Raw genomic sequence first — 14,653 nt, 5'->3', positions numbered from 1 at the left:
GTGTTGGCCTTGTTCTGATTTCTGCTTTCTTCAGCATCTCGACGCCTTCCGGGTCACCGCCTACAATCGTCTCCTGGGCAAGCACCGGGAGCTCATGGAGCACCTTGCCGCCATGGAGGAGGAGCTCCGCGTCGCCGCATGTATTCATGTGCTCTTTTCTAGTGGGGGCGCGCTAGCGCACCCACTGGGCGTAGCCCCCGAGATTCGGGCTAACTGTGTAGCAGTTGGGGCAAATCTTAAGTCTTGCTTTTTTCTTCTACTGAGTCCTTCTTTTTCACAGCCGAGGTGCTGTCCTGGCGGACTTGTCTGCTCCGGGCCGGTCATCACTATGACCGGCTTGTTGCCGACACCGGCCGTCTTGGCGTCGAGGCGGCGCAGGCGCGGGTAGAGGCAGCCGTGGCTGGCGGTCTCTCGACGAGGCCAACCGGCTGCATGAGCAGCTGGCGGGTCACAAGAGCCGCCTCGAGGCCGAGGTGGAGCTCATTAAGGCGGAAGCCACCAAGGTGGCAGAGGCGCAGCAGGCACTGGTGGAGGCGGACCAGCAGCGCGGCCAGCTAGCCAATGACAAGGGCCGGCTCCAGGCCGAGGTGGATCGCCTGCGGGGAAGGTTACCACGGCTGAGGGGGGCCGTCAGGACAAGGCCCGTCGCTGCGAGGCGGCCGAGAAGGCGGCCGAAGACAACGACGCCGAGCTGAAGGCGGCCCTTGACAGGGCGGCCGATCTGGAGAAGGCACTCGAGGAGCGCGATCGTGCCATCGAACGGGAGCGGCGTGGTACGTTGCTTGAGGTGTAGCACCTGGAAGAGTCCTTCTCCAGTAAGTGCTTTTTTTGTCGTTAGCCGGGTTGGGATCCGGCCTTTCTTCCTTGTTGTTCTTCTTCTAACTCGCTTCTTCCTTTGTGGTAGGGGCCTTCCCGGAGACGCAGTGGCTGGCGGAGGAAGCCGTCCGCTATCAGCATGACACGACCGGCGTCGTTGGGTCCGGGACGGATCTGCGGGTGGCCTGGACCTTCCCGGAGATAATTGCCGCTGCTGAGGCCCGCCTGCAGGTCCTAGGAACGCAGTTGGGGCGGCTGTCCCAGGCTGGCACCGCAATGACGGCGGCCCTATGGCCGGACTCTGTCCAACTGAGCAGCTTCGCGCGCCTGGTGTGTTGGTTGGAGATGGGGCCGGACCGGCTTGGCGAGTGGTGCGTCTTCGCTGCTCATGCCGGTGTTGAGATGTTGCTCCGGTTCGCGCTGTCCTCGGGCCGGTTTGGAGCAGCTACATCACCGAGTTCGCCTTCCATGACGAGTTCCATCCGGAGCGGACGGAAGACGGCAGGGCCGTGGACGGCGACGACTACGGCTTGCTCCTCCATGATCCGGAGGGGAGCTCGGAGGAGACGGGCGTCTACCGCGACGCGGGTGCTGAGGACTACACCGGCGCCTCGCTCGACCCGGAGGCCGCCAGGGGAGAGCCGTCGACGTCGCGACGCGGCGCTGGAGATGCCTGAGACATTTTTGTGTAAAATCTGTTAAATAGCAGGTCCACCCACCCACTGGGGGTTTTAGGTTGTAATGAACTCAGGCCGTGGGCCTTTTCTTAAATACTTGTGTAGACGTCGTGGATGCTTTGGCTTTTTGCCTTCCATTTTTTGGACCGATTTCATGCATTTTTCCTTTCTCAAACGTCCCCCCGCGAGTCAGACGGCCGAGGCTCCGGTCTGTGACAAGGAGTTCGGTTCTTTGAGAGGAGCGCACAGAACTTGGGTCCCTCAAAACGTTGAGCGCGAGCGAAACACCCACTGGGCAGGCTAGCGGCAATCCGGCGAAGCCGGTTGGCGAGCAGCTGGTCGTGCGGCTGTTCATTTGATGAATGGTGGGCCGGCTTGATTGACCCGGCAACCTTTGACATAGTGTATGAAGCATAAAGGAGCTTTGGCCCGTTGTGCTTGCCAGCCGACAGCCAAAGCTGGATCTGTGGCTTTAGGGCGAAGCGGGGGACCGCGGCATCCTAACTTTATCATGAATCACCAAGTAAGGCGGCGGGGTGGTGACTGAGTCGGCCAGCCCCCGAGCCCCTGGGTCGAGCGAGTCAGACCGGTGGCCGGGTTCAGTGGTATAGTGATGCAAGAAAATAGGGACAAAATAAATTGGTCGACAAAAGGCAGCCCCCGAGTCTCGTTCGGGGACCCCATGGTTTCATGTGTTTACAAAAGGCGACGATACAGACGCTCGTGTGGCTAACTGTAAAACGGGCGGAGGAGTTTCGTGTTCCACGGCCAGGTCGTTTCTTCACCGGCGGTGTCCTTCTTGCGCTTCCTTGACTTGCGTGCGTCGATGAGGTAGTAGGCATTGTGGTCGCGCAAGGCCCTGCTCACGATGAATGGGCCCTCCCATGGAGGGGACAACTTGTGCTGGCCTTCCTTCTCTTGGACGAGTCGGAGGATGAGGTCGCCCTCACGGAACGCGAGGGGCTTGATCTTCTTGCTGTGGTAGTGCCTCAGGCCTTGCTGGTAGATGGCCGAGCGACTGAGCGCCAGGAGGCGAGCTTCTTCGAGCAGGTCGACGCCATCTTCGCGGGCTTCTCTGGCTTTGGCTACGGTGTACATCGCGACGCGCGGCGAGTCAAACCCGACGTCGGTCGGGATGACGGCTTCTGCTCCATAGACGAGGAAGAATGGGGTGAACCCGGTCGACCGATTCGGCATGGTGCGTAGACTCTAGAGAACGGCTGGCAACTCGTCAAGCCAGCTGCCGGGTGAGCGGATGAGTGGCTCGACGAGTCACGGCTTGACGCCGGACAAGATGAGTCCATTGGCCCGCTCGACCTGCCCATTGGACTGCGGATGTGCAACGGAAGCCAGGTCGAGGCAGATGCCGGAGACGGAGCAGTATTGCTCGAGCGCGCCCTTTGTCAGAACCCCGATTCCAAGTCACATAGATCTAGCCGGTAACACCTCATATCACATTGCGGCCTCACGCACGGTATCCCCACGGGTGTCGCCTTACCATGGCCCGGGACCGTTTGCGCCTTTTGGCTCACGTATATGATAGTGTCGCTAGCATTCATATGACAGAGAACCCGGCCCGACAAGGCTAGTCGTGAACCCAAAGCGGCACAGACCTATGGAGACAGGCATACATGAATCACATCGAGCATGTCAGTCATCAGCGAGTGAATCCGGGCTGTAGCACTAGGCTAACAGGACTCCGGGGAACCCGGGCTTTAGCAGGCTAGGCAGGACTCTGAAAGTCACCGCGTGACATTTCCCCGAAGGGACAGACATAGGAACGAAGTGAAACACATGCCGGCCAGTCAAGTGTCCTGAGCAGTAGTGCTAGGTTAGCAGGACTCCGGTGAACCGGGCTGTAGTGGACTACAATGGCTCAAGGAGCACTAGACTTACATTTCCCCATAAGAGAGGCTGCCAAGGATAAACAACTAGATTGTCGGATCCCACACATACCAAGCATTTCAATCATACACACAATATGCACGATATGTGCAAATACAACATGGCATCACAACAAAACTCTACAACTCAAGTACTTTATTTAAAGGCTCCAGAGAGCCATACATAACATGTTCATACAGGTAGGGATCACATGACCCGACACTCAAGTCATACAAGCATACAAGCACATGCGGAAGCAAATAGTCTGAGTACAGACACTAGAAAGAAAGAAGGCTTCTCGAAGCCTGTCTATCTACATAGGGCCCTCCATGGCCAGGATCACCACCTGGGTAGCAAGTCACTCATCGACGTCGAGATCTACATAAAACCCATCGGTGGGGGCGGTGTTGTCATCTGAAAATAGTAATTAAGCAAACATGAGTACAAAGGTACTCAGCAAGTCTTACATCAGAACCTACTATACATGCTCATTCTCAAGAAGGCGGTGGAGTTATTGCAGCAAGCCAGCTTTGACTCTTGGCTAAGCTATCCTACGGGACACCACTGGTAAAATAGTTTTCGCACACGAGTCCACTAATCACCAACACAATACTCCACTGGGGATCCTCCCGCGTCATCCTATGAGAGGGCCATCCTCGGTACTCACACTTATCTTGAGTCTTTTAGTGGTAACCATTAACTTGTCTATGAACTGTATAGGCAACCAAGTAGTCCTTTACGGCGGACGCGGCTATTTGAATAGTTTTATACCCTGCAGGGGTGTACATCATCACACATGTTTCCACCACTTAGCGTCTGCACACGACATGTGCTCGGCAGACTTCAAGCGAAAGCCGACGTGGGTGTAGACCACGGCCTGACTAACCGCACAAGTCTCTAGTCTAGATTTATCGCCTATTCAGGTTCCATCCGCAAGGAGATCCAGCCGGGGTGTCCTCAACGGCCCAAACGATGTGTACAGGGTCCCGAGACGCCAAACGGGCGACCGGCATACCCGGCCACAGTGTATCTACCGCATCATAGCCCACCCCTAGGGCCAGCGCTACGCACGACCGCCAACACATAATCTACAGACACCAGAAACTAGTTGCAACTCCTGGACAGAGGGCGAGAGGGGTCAGTAAGTCGAGCGGGGTCATATTTCAAGGCCCAATGTGTGGTAGTAGCTGAATCTTAAATCACGCATACAGATCTCAGTTCTTATGGACGACCTCAATGAAACAACCCACCATGTACTCCTACATGGCCTCTCATAGATACCTTTACCAAATCATGTTCAACACATCCCTCACATTACCGACATAATCATTTCACTCTAGCCCATCACCCAGATGAACCAGACCTGACACAACTCTAAGCATAGCAGGCATAGCAAGGTAGGAAACACATACATGGCTCAATCAACTCCTACACATGCTAGTGGGTTTCATCTAATTATTGTGGCAATGACAGGTCATGTAGAGGATAAGGGTTCAACTACCGTAGCACACAGCAGTTTGAAACGTTGTTCTCTTAATGCAGTAAATGAGAGCAGAGGCGAGAACATGGGATTGTATCGATATGATCAATGGGGCTGCTTGCCTGATGGAGTGGTAGTAGGGTACTGCCCTTCAGTTGGATACTCGGAGATATCCTCGGAGGCAGGACCGACCACGAAGGACACACAGAACATAATCAACACATGACAATATGCAACAATATGATGCATGCTATGACATGGCAAAATGATGTGTCCTACCTAATGCAATGTGAAACAAGTTGAAAAGGGTCCATTTGAATCAAAGATTCAAATGAGGGTTAAAGTTCTTATGCATAATGAGTGTGTTAGCTTGTTTCACCTATACAGTAAAGTTAAAGTGGTTTGTCATGCATGAAACCATTACAGATGGGTAGATTGAATTTTTCTGATCATTTTTCATATATAATTTGTTTGATTTGGAGCTATGGTTGATTTTCTATGAATTTTGGAAGTTTTGGCTATTTTCTGGAATTTCCTATATAAAAATAAATCCAGAAAATGAATAATTGCGTCAGCACTGCATCACTATGACGTCAGCGAGTCAAAGGCGCCAGGGCCAGTCAAACCTGAGTGGTGGGCCCTGTCTGTAAGTGTCTCAGCTAACTAACAGAATTATGTTAATACTAACTAACTGTCAGTGGGGCCCGGGCCCACATGTCAGTGACCTAAACTAACTAAAATTAGTTAGCGCTAATCCTAAACTAATTAACAGGTCGGCCCCACCTGTCATAGGCTCAGGGGGGAAGTCAACTTGGGCCCAGACGTCAAGTCCACGGGTCAAACCCGCCGGCGTTTAGCCGCCGGCGAGGCCAGACATGGCAGAGGGGCTCGGGTTTGCGTCTCCGGTGACCAAATCGACGGCGGAGAGCAGCTACGTGACGAGGGGAGCGAGCCGCATCGAGTGGTGGCAGTGGGTGGAGCTAGGCTGGCCGGAAACGTCGCCGGCGACGACCTTGGCGGCCGCCGGAGTTCGGGCGAGGTCGAAACCGAGGCTGTGGGGCACGGCGAGGCACGTGGAAAGGTGCTATGGGCTGCTTGGGCTGCGACGAATGCGATGGCGTTCTCGGAATCGAGCCAGCGTGGCTGTGGCCACGACGGCGACATGCAGAGGCGGCGGCGCGTGCGGGCAAGCTCGGTGTGGTCGTTGTGGTGCACAAGAAGGCAAGCGGGGAGAATGGGGAGGTGCAGCAGCTCACGGCGGTGACGTAGGAGCAAATGACGCGGTCGGGGACGAGCTGATGCGGCGGCGACAGTGATGGGGATCTACGGCGGTGCTCGGTGGAGTCGAGCTCGAAGAAGACGAAGCAGGGTGCGCGAGCACTCGGGGCTCGGGCTGCTCGACGGAGAGGACGGTGGCGGAGCTCGTGGACACGGCGGGGCGGTGCGAGGACGATGGTGGACGTGAGAACTACGGTGGCGTGGCTGCGGCATCATCGGCCATGGCTCCGGGGAGCGAGGGAGAGAGCAAGGGGGGAGGAATGAGGTGTCCAGGGGGTCGGGGTGGCGCCACGGAGGCGTTTCGAGGCATCGCGCTGGCACGGCGACGGCAGGCAGGCAGAGAGGTGGCGTGGCGAGCTCCTGTGCTCGCCGTCGAGCACCTGCTCGCCTCGCTGGCTAGGCGAAGCAGGTGCATGGAGCGGCTGCTGAGCCGGGCCAGCTAGGTGGGCCGGCTGGTGGGCTTCCAGGTAAGTCTCTGGTCCTTTTGTTTTCGCTTTTATTTATTTCCTGCTCTGTGTATTGAAATAGAATAAATACTATTTCATTTCCAAAAACTCTAGAAATATTCAGAGGCACATTTGAGAATATTCTCAACTGCCTAAAAATGCTTCCAAGATTATTTGAGCACTTTAAAATATTTATAGCATTTAAAATGCCTAAATTCAAATACTTATGGCTTGTTCAAAAATCCAGAATGGCTCCATAAATTGCAAGACCATTTTTGCCACAGGTTTTAGTCAAGACCAAAAATGGAGGGCTTTTATGAAGGGCATTTTGGGTTCATTGAAATTCCAATTGTTGGAAATTAGCATTTTTAGGGGGGTGTTGGGGTTGATTAGGCCCCATTTCAAGTTTAAAAGAAATTTAAACATGATGCACATGTTCAGCCAATCCTAATGCATGAATAAAAGAAGGGATGTGACACCCTTGGCGAAGTTGGTGCCGCTATCGGTGATGATGCTGTTCGGCATGTCGTAGCGCACCGCTATGTCCTTGATGAACCGGATAGCTATTGGTCCATCCGGTTTCTTGATTGGTCTTGCCTCGATCCACTTGGTGAATTTGTCCACTGCCACCAGCAAGTGCGTCATGCCGCATCGAGCGGTTTTGAAGGGTCCCACCATGTTGAGTCCCCAGACCGCGAAGAGCCAGGCGATCGGTTTCGTGCGGAGTGCTGACGCCGGCTGGTGGCTGCGTTTGCTGAAGCGCTAGCATCCCTCGCACTTGAAGACGAGTGACTCGGCATCTTGGAGGCCGTGGGCCAGTAGTAACCGTGGCGGAATGCCTTGGCCACCAGGGATCATGATGCGGCGTGGTGCCCGCACTCGCCCTGATGTATGTCGAGGAGGATGTCAATGCCCCGTTCCTGCTCGACGCAGCGCTAGAACACACCGGTGGAGCTGTGCTTGACGAGCTCGTTATTGATGATGCTGTAGGTGGACGCCCGACACTGCACTTGCCCAGCTTCGGTCTCATCCATGGGGAGAACCCCGTTCTCCAAAAATTATGATATTGGGAGGGCCCATGATGGAGCCATAACCACGACGAAGACGACCACCAGGGTGGGTTCCGAGTCGGCAGCCCCCGAGCCGGGTTGAGCAGCCCCCGGGTCGGGAATGGCGACGGCCGGGTCCGGGACGATGGTGGCTGGGTCGAGCTGAGCAGCCCCTGGGCCGGGTTCAGCAGTCCCCGGGCCGGGAGTCCGGCGATGGCTTGACGGACGGCTTGTGCAGGTGCTCGAGGGAGACACCGGACGGGATGGCTTGTCGTGATGAGGCGATCTTGGCAAGCATGTCCGCCGCTTCGTTCTCTGCGCGCGGGACGTGGAGGAACTCGCAGCCCTCGAAGGATCCGGACAGCTTCTGGACGAGGAAGCGGTAGCTTGCCATGTTGGAGTCGCGGGCGTCCCATTCGCCAGAGTACTGCTGCAACACCAGTTCCGAGTCGCTGTAGCACAGGATGCGCCGGATGCCGAGTTCCTTGGCAAGCCATAGGACATGCACAAGGGCTTCGTACTCGGCGATGTTGTTGGAGGCGGCAAAGTGGATCTGGAGCACGTAGCGGAGCCGGTTGCCCTTCGGGGACGACAGTACGATGCCGGCCCCCAAGCCTAGTCGCATCTTGGACCCGTCGAAGTGCATGCGCCAATGCATCGAGTCGGGAGGCGGCGGCAAGTACTGGGTCTCGGTCCAGTCGACGAGGAAGTCAGCGAGGGCTTGAGACTTGATCATGGTGCGAGGCTCGTAGAGGATGGTGTGGCCGGCTAGCTGGATCGCCCACTTGGCAACCCGGCCAGAGGCATCCCGGCACCCGATGATTTCTCCAATAGGCGCCGTGCGGAACAAGGTGACAACGTGCTCTTGGAAATACTACTTCAGCTTCTTGGCGGTGAAGTACACGCCGTAACACATCTTCTGGTAGTGCGGGTAGTTCTTCTTGGAGATGGAGAGCACCTCGCTCAGGTTGTAGACTGGGCGCTGGACGGCTTGGATCTTGCCCTTCTCTGGTCGCTCGACCACCAGCACCGTGCTGACCGCCCGCGAGGTCGCGGCTATGTAGAGCAACAGCGGCGCATTGTCGGTCGGCGCGGCCAGGACTGGTGAGGTGGAGAGCATGTGCTTGAGGTCTTGGAAGGCCTCGTCTACCTTGCCGTTCCATTCGAACGGGCTCGTCTTCTTCATTAGTTGGTACAGGGGTAGTGCCCTCTCGCCCAGCCGGATTAGAAACCGGCTGGTCGAGGCCAAGCATCCGATGAACTTCTGGACATCGCCTAGCCGAGACGGCTTGCGCATGCGCTCGATGGCCTTGATCTTCTCCGGGTTCGCCTCAATGCGGCGTTCCGAGATGAGGAAGCCGAGTAGCTTTTTAGGCCGGGACGCCGAAGACGCATTTTTTCGGGTTAAGCTTGACCTTGTATTCGCGGAGGTTGGCGAAGGTTTCCTTCAAATCATCGAGGAGCGTGAGGTGCTACTTCGTCTTCACCACGATGTCGTCCACGTATACGTGGATATTGTGGCTGAGTTGCGGCAGCAGGCATTTGTGCATGCAGCGCTGGAAGGTGGCGCCGGCGTTCTTCAAGACGAACGACATGGTGATGTAGCAATACGCCCCAAAGGGCGTGATGAAGGACGTCTTCAGGGCGTCGGCCGGGTCCAGCTTGATCTGGTGGTCCAGGAAGGACAGGAGCTCACACCCAGCGGTCGAGTCAATGACTTGGTCGATCCGCGGGAGGGTGAACGGATCCTTGGGGCAGGCCTTGTTGAGGCTGGTGTAGTCGATGCACATGCGCCAGGTCTTGTTCTTCTTCAGGACAAGGACTGGATTGGCCAGCCACTCGGGGTGAAACACTTCCATTATGAAGCCGGCCGCCAAAACCTTGGCGACCTCTTCACCAATGGTTCTTCTCTTCTCTTCGAAAAATCGACGTAGGGGTTGACGGACAGACTTGGCATCCTTGCAGACGTGAAGTTTGTGCTCGGCGTACTTCCTCGGGATACCCGGCATGCCCTTGGGGGTCCATGCAAAGATATCCCGATTCTCACGGAGGAAGTCGACGAGCTCGCCTTCCTATTTGCTGTCGAGGCGGGCGCCTATGACAACGTACTTGCTGCAGCTGGGGTCTTCTGGGTTCAGCTTCACTTTCTTGGTCTCCTTGGAGGGCTTGAAGGCGGCCTCGTCGGCCGGGTCCGGGGTCGGGATCGACGCGGCGGAGGCCTCGCCTGCCAGGGCGACGATCCGGTCGAGTTGGCGCCGCTCCTCGGCAATGACCAGCGACTCAGTTAACTTGGCGCCGTCTCGGGCGCACTCTAGGGACTTGCAGTAATCGCCGGTGATGGTGATGAGGCCCTTGGGACCTGACATCTTCATCTTCAGGTACGCGTAGTGGGGAACCGCCATGAACTTGGCGAGCGCGGGCCGACCCAGCAACGCGTGATACACGCTGGATAGGTCCACCACCTCGAACCAGATCGGTTCGCGCCTGAAGTGGCTGTTGTCACCGAACAGGACATCTAGCCAGACCCGGCCAATGGGGGAGCAGGAGAGGCCGGGCACGATGCCGTGGAAGATTGTTCGGGTCGACTCAGGTCCTCGGCCTTGAGGCCGAGCTTGGTCATCGTGTTGCGGTAGAGGATGTTGATGCTGTTGCCGTCGTCGATGAGGACTCAGGAGAACTTGCATGTGCGCCGCACGACGATGGTGGGGTTGAGGACGAGGGCGTAACCACCCGGACTCGGCATGACTGCCAGGTGATCCTCCCTGGTCCAGGTGATCGGGCGATCCGACAAATGCATGAACTCTGGCTTGGCCGGGACGACGGTGTTCACCTCGCCAAAGTAGGTGCTCGCTGCGCTTGTCGTCACCGAGGCTGGTGAAGATGACGTAGGCCATGTTCTGGTCCGGGTAGGCATCGTCGTGCATCGTGTCGCCAGCTGGAGGCAGCGGTGGAGGCGGAGGCGGCTGTCCCGCGCCTGGAGTCGGAGCCGGAGGGGCGGGACGTCGCCCCTCATGATGTGCTTGGTGATGGCGCACTGCCGAAGCGTGTGCGTGGAGGGTATTGCACCGCTGTGGTTCTTGCAGGGGGCGTCGAGCATCTGCTCGAAGCTCATGGCGGGTTGCCATGCCATCTTGCCGGTTTGGCGGCGCTTCGCCGCTGGGTCAGCCGCGGGCTCGGTGGCCGCGATGAGCCGGTTTTCATGACGCGGCACCAGCTGGTCGGCCTTGCGCTTGTTGTTCTGGTGATGCTGCTGCCGGCTGCTTTCGCCGGCCGGCTTTGGAGGGGGAACCGGCTTTGCCTTGCCGGCTTCATCAAGAGCCACTTGGATCTTCATGGCGGAGTCGGCGTTGGCGTACTTGTCCACGGTCACCATGAGCGCAGCCATGGTGGCCGGCTCGGAGTGTAAGAACTTGTGCTTGAGGAGGGTGCCGTCTCGGCACCCGCTGATGAAGTACTGGATCGCCTGGACTTCATGGACACCCTCGCAGCTGTTCCGGAGCTCTGTCCAGCGTGCGAGGTACTCGCGACCGGTCTCCTTAGGCCCTTGCACGCACATGGTGAGCTGGCTAGGGTGGCCGGGTCGCTTGTAGGTCCCCGTGAAGTTGCCGACGAAGGCTTCCTCGAAGTCCACCCACATGTTGATGCTGCCCATCGGCAGGCTGTTCAACCATGTGCGGGCCGACCCTTGGAGCATGAGCGGTCCGTAGTGCACGGCGAGATGACAATTGGCACCGGTGATGCCAATGGCCATGGTGTAGTCGGCGAGCCAGTCTTCTGGCTTCGCTGTCCCGTTGTACTTGGGGGTGTCGCGGGGGAGCATGAATCCTTTGGGGAAGGTCTCCTCCCGGATGCGCGGGCCGAATCACGCCAGCCCGATAGCGTCGCTCTCCTCCACCTCCAGGGAGTCAGCGAGCTGATCGAGGCGGTGGCGAGCGTCGGCGTCGTCGATGGCGCGCGGGCCGAGTCGACTTGCGGCCAGGCCACGGGGGGGCGGGTCGGTTGGAGCCGGATGCCGGCCATGTCGGCCGGGTCTGCACTAGATCTCTAGGACGGGCTCGTCGCCCAATCCACCGGCGGCTGTAGCGGCCGGGTGGCGCCGAGTCCGGGCTCTGCCGGAGTGCGCCTTGCCGGGTGGCAAGGAAGCGGTGTGCAGAAGTTCACCGGACCTGCCAAGGCGGGCGGATCCGGATCCCGCTGGCTTGGCGAGCTGGTTGAGGCGGTCCTGCTGGGTGTTGGCGGCGTGGAGGAGTTCGCGCATCCGCCCGATGCACTCTTTCAACTCCTCACCCGCGAGCTGGTCCAGGCCGGCTGCGGCTGCCTGGGCAGCGCGCATGTTCTTCGCTGGGGTCTCATAGGCGGTTGGGACGGCGCCGAGGGCCCGGCCGATCGCTCCTCCCCGGGCACGCACATCGGCAACCCGGCTTGGCTCGGCCGTGGCGGGCGTGAGTCCGTAGGCGGCATCGCGCTCCAGCTAAGCGGCGTCCAGACGACGCTGAGTGGCGGCGAGCGTCTCAGACAGGTCCAGCATCTGCTGGCCCCTTTCCTCGAGCTGGGTTTGGGCCTCAGCGACATTGGTGGCGTCGACGTCGGTGCCGATGGGGATGCGGAGGCTCTGCATCACGGCGCGCAACGGTAAGGACGGCTCGATCTGATCTGCTGCGGCCCTGGCTTCGGCAGCCTTCCTCGTCTTGCTCGACGAGGAGGAGGCGCCGTCGTCGGTTACGAAGACCTCCACATGGATGTCCATTGCCCCGGCGGAAACATCGCCGCTGAGGGAGATGGGAGAGTCGGAGTAGCTGAACAACTCGTTGGGGTACTCGTCGGCCGCGAACGCATCGGAGATGCGCAGCGCAGCGAAGGAGGCGGCAAACGCGCCGACAACGTCGTCCGCCAGCGCGACGGACCCGTCTGAAGCATGCTCCTGGCCAGCTTCTCGAGCGGCCCCACGGTGGGCGCCAACTGTCGTGGTGGGCACACGGCAGATACCAAGGGATGGCTAAAGAGAGGAGGAGGCTCGAGAGCGCTGGTGGACTCCAGAGGCGAGCTTGGCATGAGCGGGCGCGAGACGATGGACATACCCAGGTTCGGGGCTCTCCGGAGAGATAATACCCCTAGTCCTGCCGAGTGTAGTTGGATGATCGATAGTACAATGTTGCTCCTGGAGCTGTATGGAGGAGGAAGGAAGCTGGCCAAGGCTTGGGCTGCTCCTTCTCTCTGCTGTAGCTATTATGTGGCTAGTCCTATGCTTACTTGCTTTTCTCTCGTATGTGTTTTCTGCTTGCCCTCTCGCTCGCCCCCTGTGTGATCGTGGGCTCCCGGGGGGTTTTATAGTCCAACCCCCTGGGGGTACAATGGTAATGTTACAAGTGGGTGGGTCCGTATTGTCGGTGTCCGGGAACCCGGGCTGGGTCCTGCTGAGGACTTGTGGTTCATAGGCTTCCGCTAGGTGCGGGCCCTGCATGCCTAGGGGGACTATGCGTCGTCTTGTCGATCGTCAGGGCGTGGCCGAGTCGAGTCGCATACAGTGCTCTCCGTCAGGCTGTCGCTTGCTATCGTCAGTGATGAGGATGGGGGCACTATAGCCACGCCGGCCCTAGTCAGCGGGTAGGTGAGGGGCACTGTTGCCACGTTCCTGCTGACCAGAGGCATGGGCGGGGCACTGTTGCCTCGGTCATCGTTGATTGAAGTCTCGTCCCCATCATACGGCCTGGATGGGACGGGAGTTGACCCGCGGCTGGATTGCATAGCACGCCACGGGTGGCGCTGGCTTGTCGAGGAGGCTTTGGTCGTGTCGAGTTCGGTTGTCTTGCGCTAGTTGTTGGGGCCGAGTCGACGTGTCTTGCTGGGTTGGCTAGTCTGGCCGGCTTGCGGGGCTTGGCTGGGTCGAGCGACTCGGCCAAGCGCGTGCCGGTATTGAGGGGCGGTGCCAAGCCTGTTGTTTTTTGAAGAGGATCCGGGTTCCGTAGCCTGCCCGGGGTCCGTCCCTCGGATAGGTCCCTATTCGCATTATTACCGACAACTGCTCGCAGTTCACTAGCAATCTTTTGAAGGCATACTGTGCTAACTTTGGAACACAGATCTGCTACGCTTCACTGGCACACCCCAGGAGCAACGGTCAAACCGAATGCGCACACGCGGAGGTCCTCAAGGGCCTCAAGACCAGGACCTTCAAGAAGAAGCTTGAGGCCTGCGGCATGGGCTGGCATGACGAGCTCCAGTCTGTGTTGTGGTCCATCCGCATCACCGCCACCAAGCCAACGGGCGAGACCCCGTTCTTCCTCGTCTATGGAGCAGAAGCGGTTCTCCCTCACGAGGTCAAGCATCGCTCCGCGCAGTCCTGGCGTTCGACGAGACGCGGTAGGACGCCATGCAGGGGATGGACCTTGTGCTGGGGGAGGAACGCCGCCATGAAGCCTCGCTCCGGGCGGGAAGGTACCAGCAGGCGCAGCGATGGTACCACTATCGCAGCGTCCACTCCAGGATGCTCGAGGTGGGCGATCTCGTCCTGAGGTGGGTGCTCTCCAGGGAAGGGCTGCACAAGCTCTCACCCATGTGGGAGGGCCCGTTTAGTATCGCCTGTGTCTCCAGGCCTGGCGCCGCGCGCCTAGAGACACAGGACGGGATCCCCATCCAGAACGCGTGGAACATCCAGCACCTCCGGAGGTTCTACCCATGAAGCAAGGCCTAGCGCCTGTGAAGCAAGGCCCCATGCCTGTGAAGATCTCCGCTCGTGACACTCTCACGTAATAATGAGTGGGGCTGTACACACCCCGGAGTCTCAGGAGTGCCACCCTTGGGCCTCGGGGGCTCCCTCCCACGTCTTAGTGGCAGCACTTAGCTCCGCACTGGTGAGGACACAAAAAGACTAGACTACGTGCCGGACGCGGCTTTTCACTTGCTTTCCGTAGTTGGCTTGCCCCTTTTTTCTTAATGGAAGTTTGCATTCTAGCCTTTCTTGTCCTCTTTGTTCGATCGCCTTCTCCTCTGTTCTTCCTTGGATTTTTGTTTTGGTCCGTGCTCACC

The 14,653-nt window shown here is 58.3% G+C and overlaps 3 protein-coding genes across 3 annotated transcripts; all 3 read right to left on the bottom strand.

The window, feature by feature from the left end:
• Positions 1-2,222: 2,222 nt before the first annotated feature.
• LOC147985058 (uncharacterized) lies at positions 2,223-2,690 on the bottom strand. Its single transcript, XM_087541387.1, has one exon. The coding sequence runs from the start codon at positions 2,688-2,690 to the stop codon at positions 2,223-2,225; it is 468 nt and encodes a 155-aa protein (XP_087397513.1).
• A 5,124-nt stretch (positions 2,691-7,814) lies between these two features.
• On the bottom strand, positions 7,815-8,927 carry LOC147985057 (uncharacterized). Its single transcript, XM_087541386.1, has 2 exons — positions 8,589-8,927; positions 7,815-8,504 (listed from the first exon to the last, which is right to left on the bottom strand). The coding sequence occupies exons 1-2, from the start codon at positions 8,925-8,927 to the stop codon at positions 7,815-7,817; spliced, it is 1,029 nt and encodes a 342-aa protein (XP_087397512.1).
• A 775-nt stretch (positions 8,928-9,702) lies between these two features.
• LOC147985056 (uncharacterized) lies at positions 9,703-10,032 on the bottom strand. Its single transcript, XM_087541385.1, has one exon. The coding sequence runs from the start codon at positions 10,030-10,032 to the stop codon at positions 9,703-9,705; it is 330 nt and encodes a 109-aa protein (XP_087397511.1).
• Positions 10,033-14,653: the final 4,621 nt, after the last annotated feature.

The sequence above is a fragment of the Triticum urartu genome, chromosome 2A (genome assembly GCF_056163025.1).
Source record: "Triticum urartu cultivar PI428250 chromosome 2A, HENAU_Tu73, whole genome shotgun sequence".
Classification (NCBI taxonomy): domain Eukaryota; kingdom Viridiplantae; phylum Streptophyta; class Magnoliopsida; order Poales; family Poaceae; genus Triticum; species Triticum urartu.
Note: the sequence above shows the minus strand (reverse complement) of the source record. Positions and strands in the feature narration are given on the sequence as shown.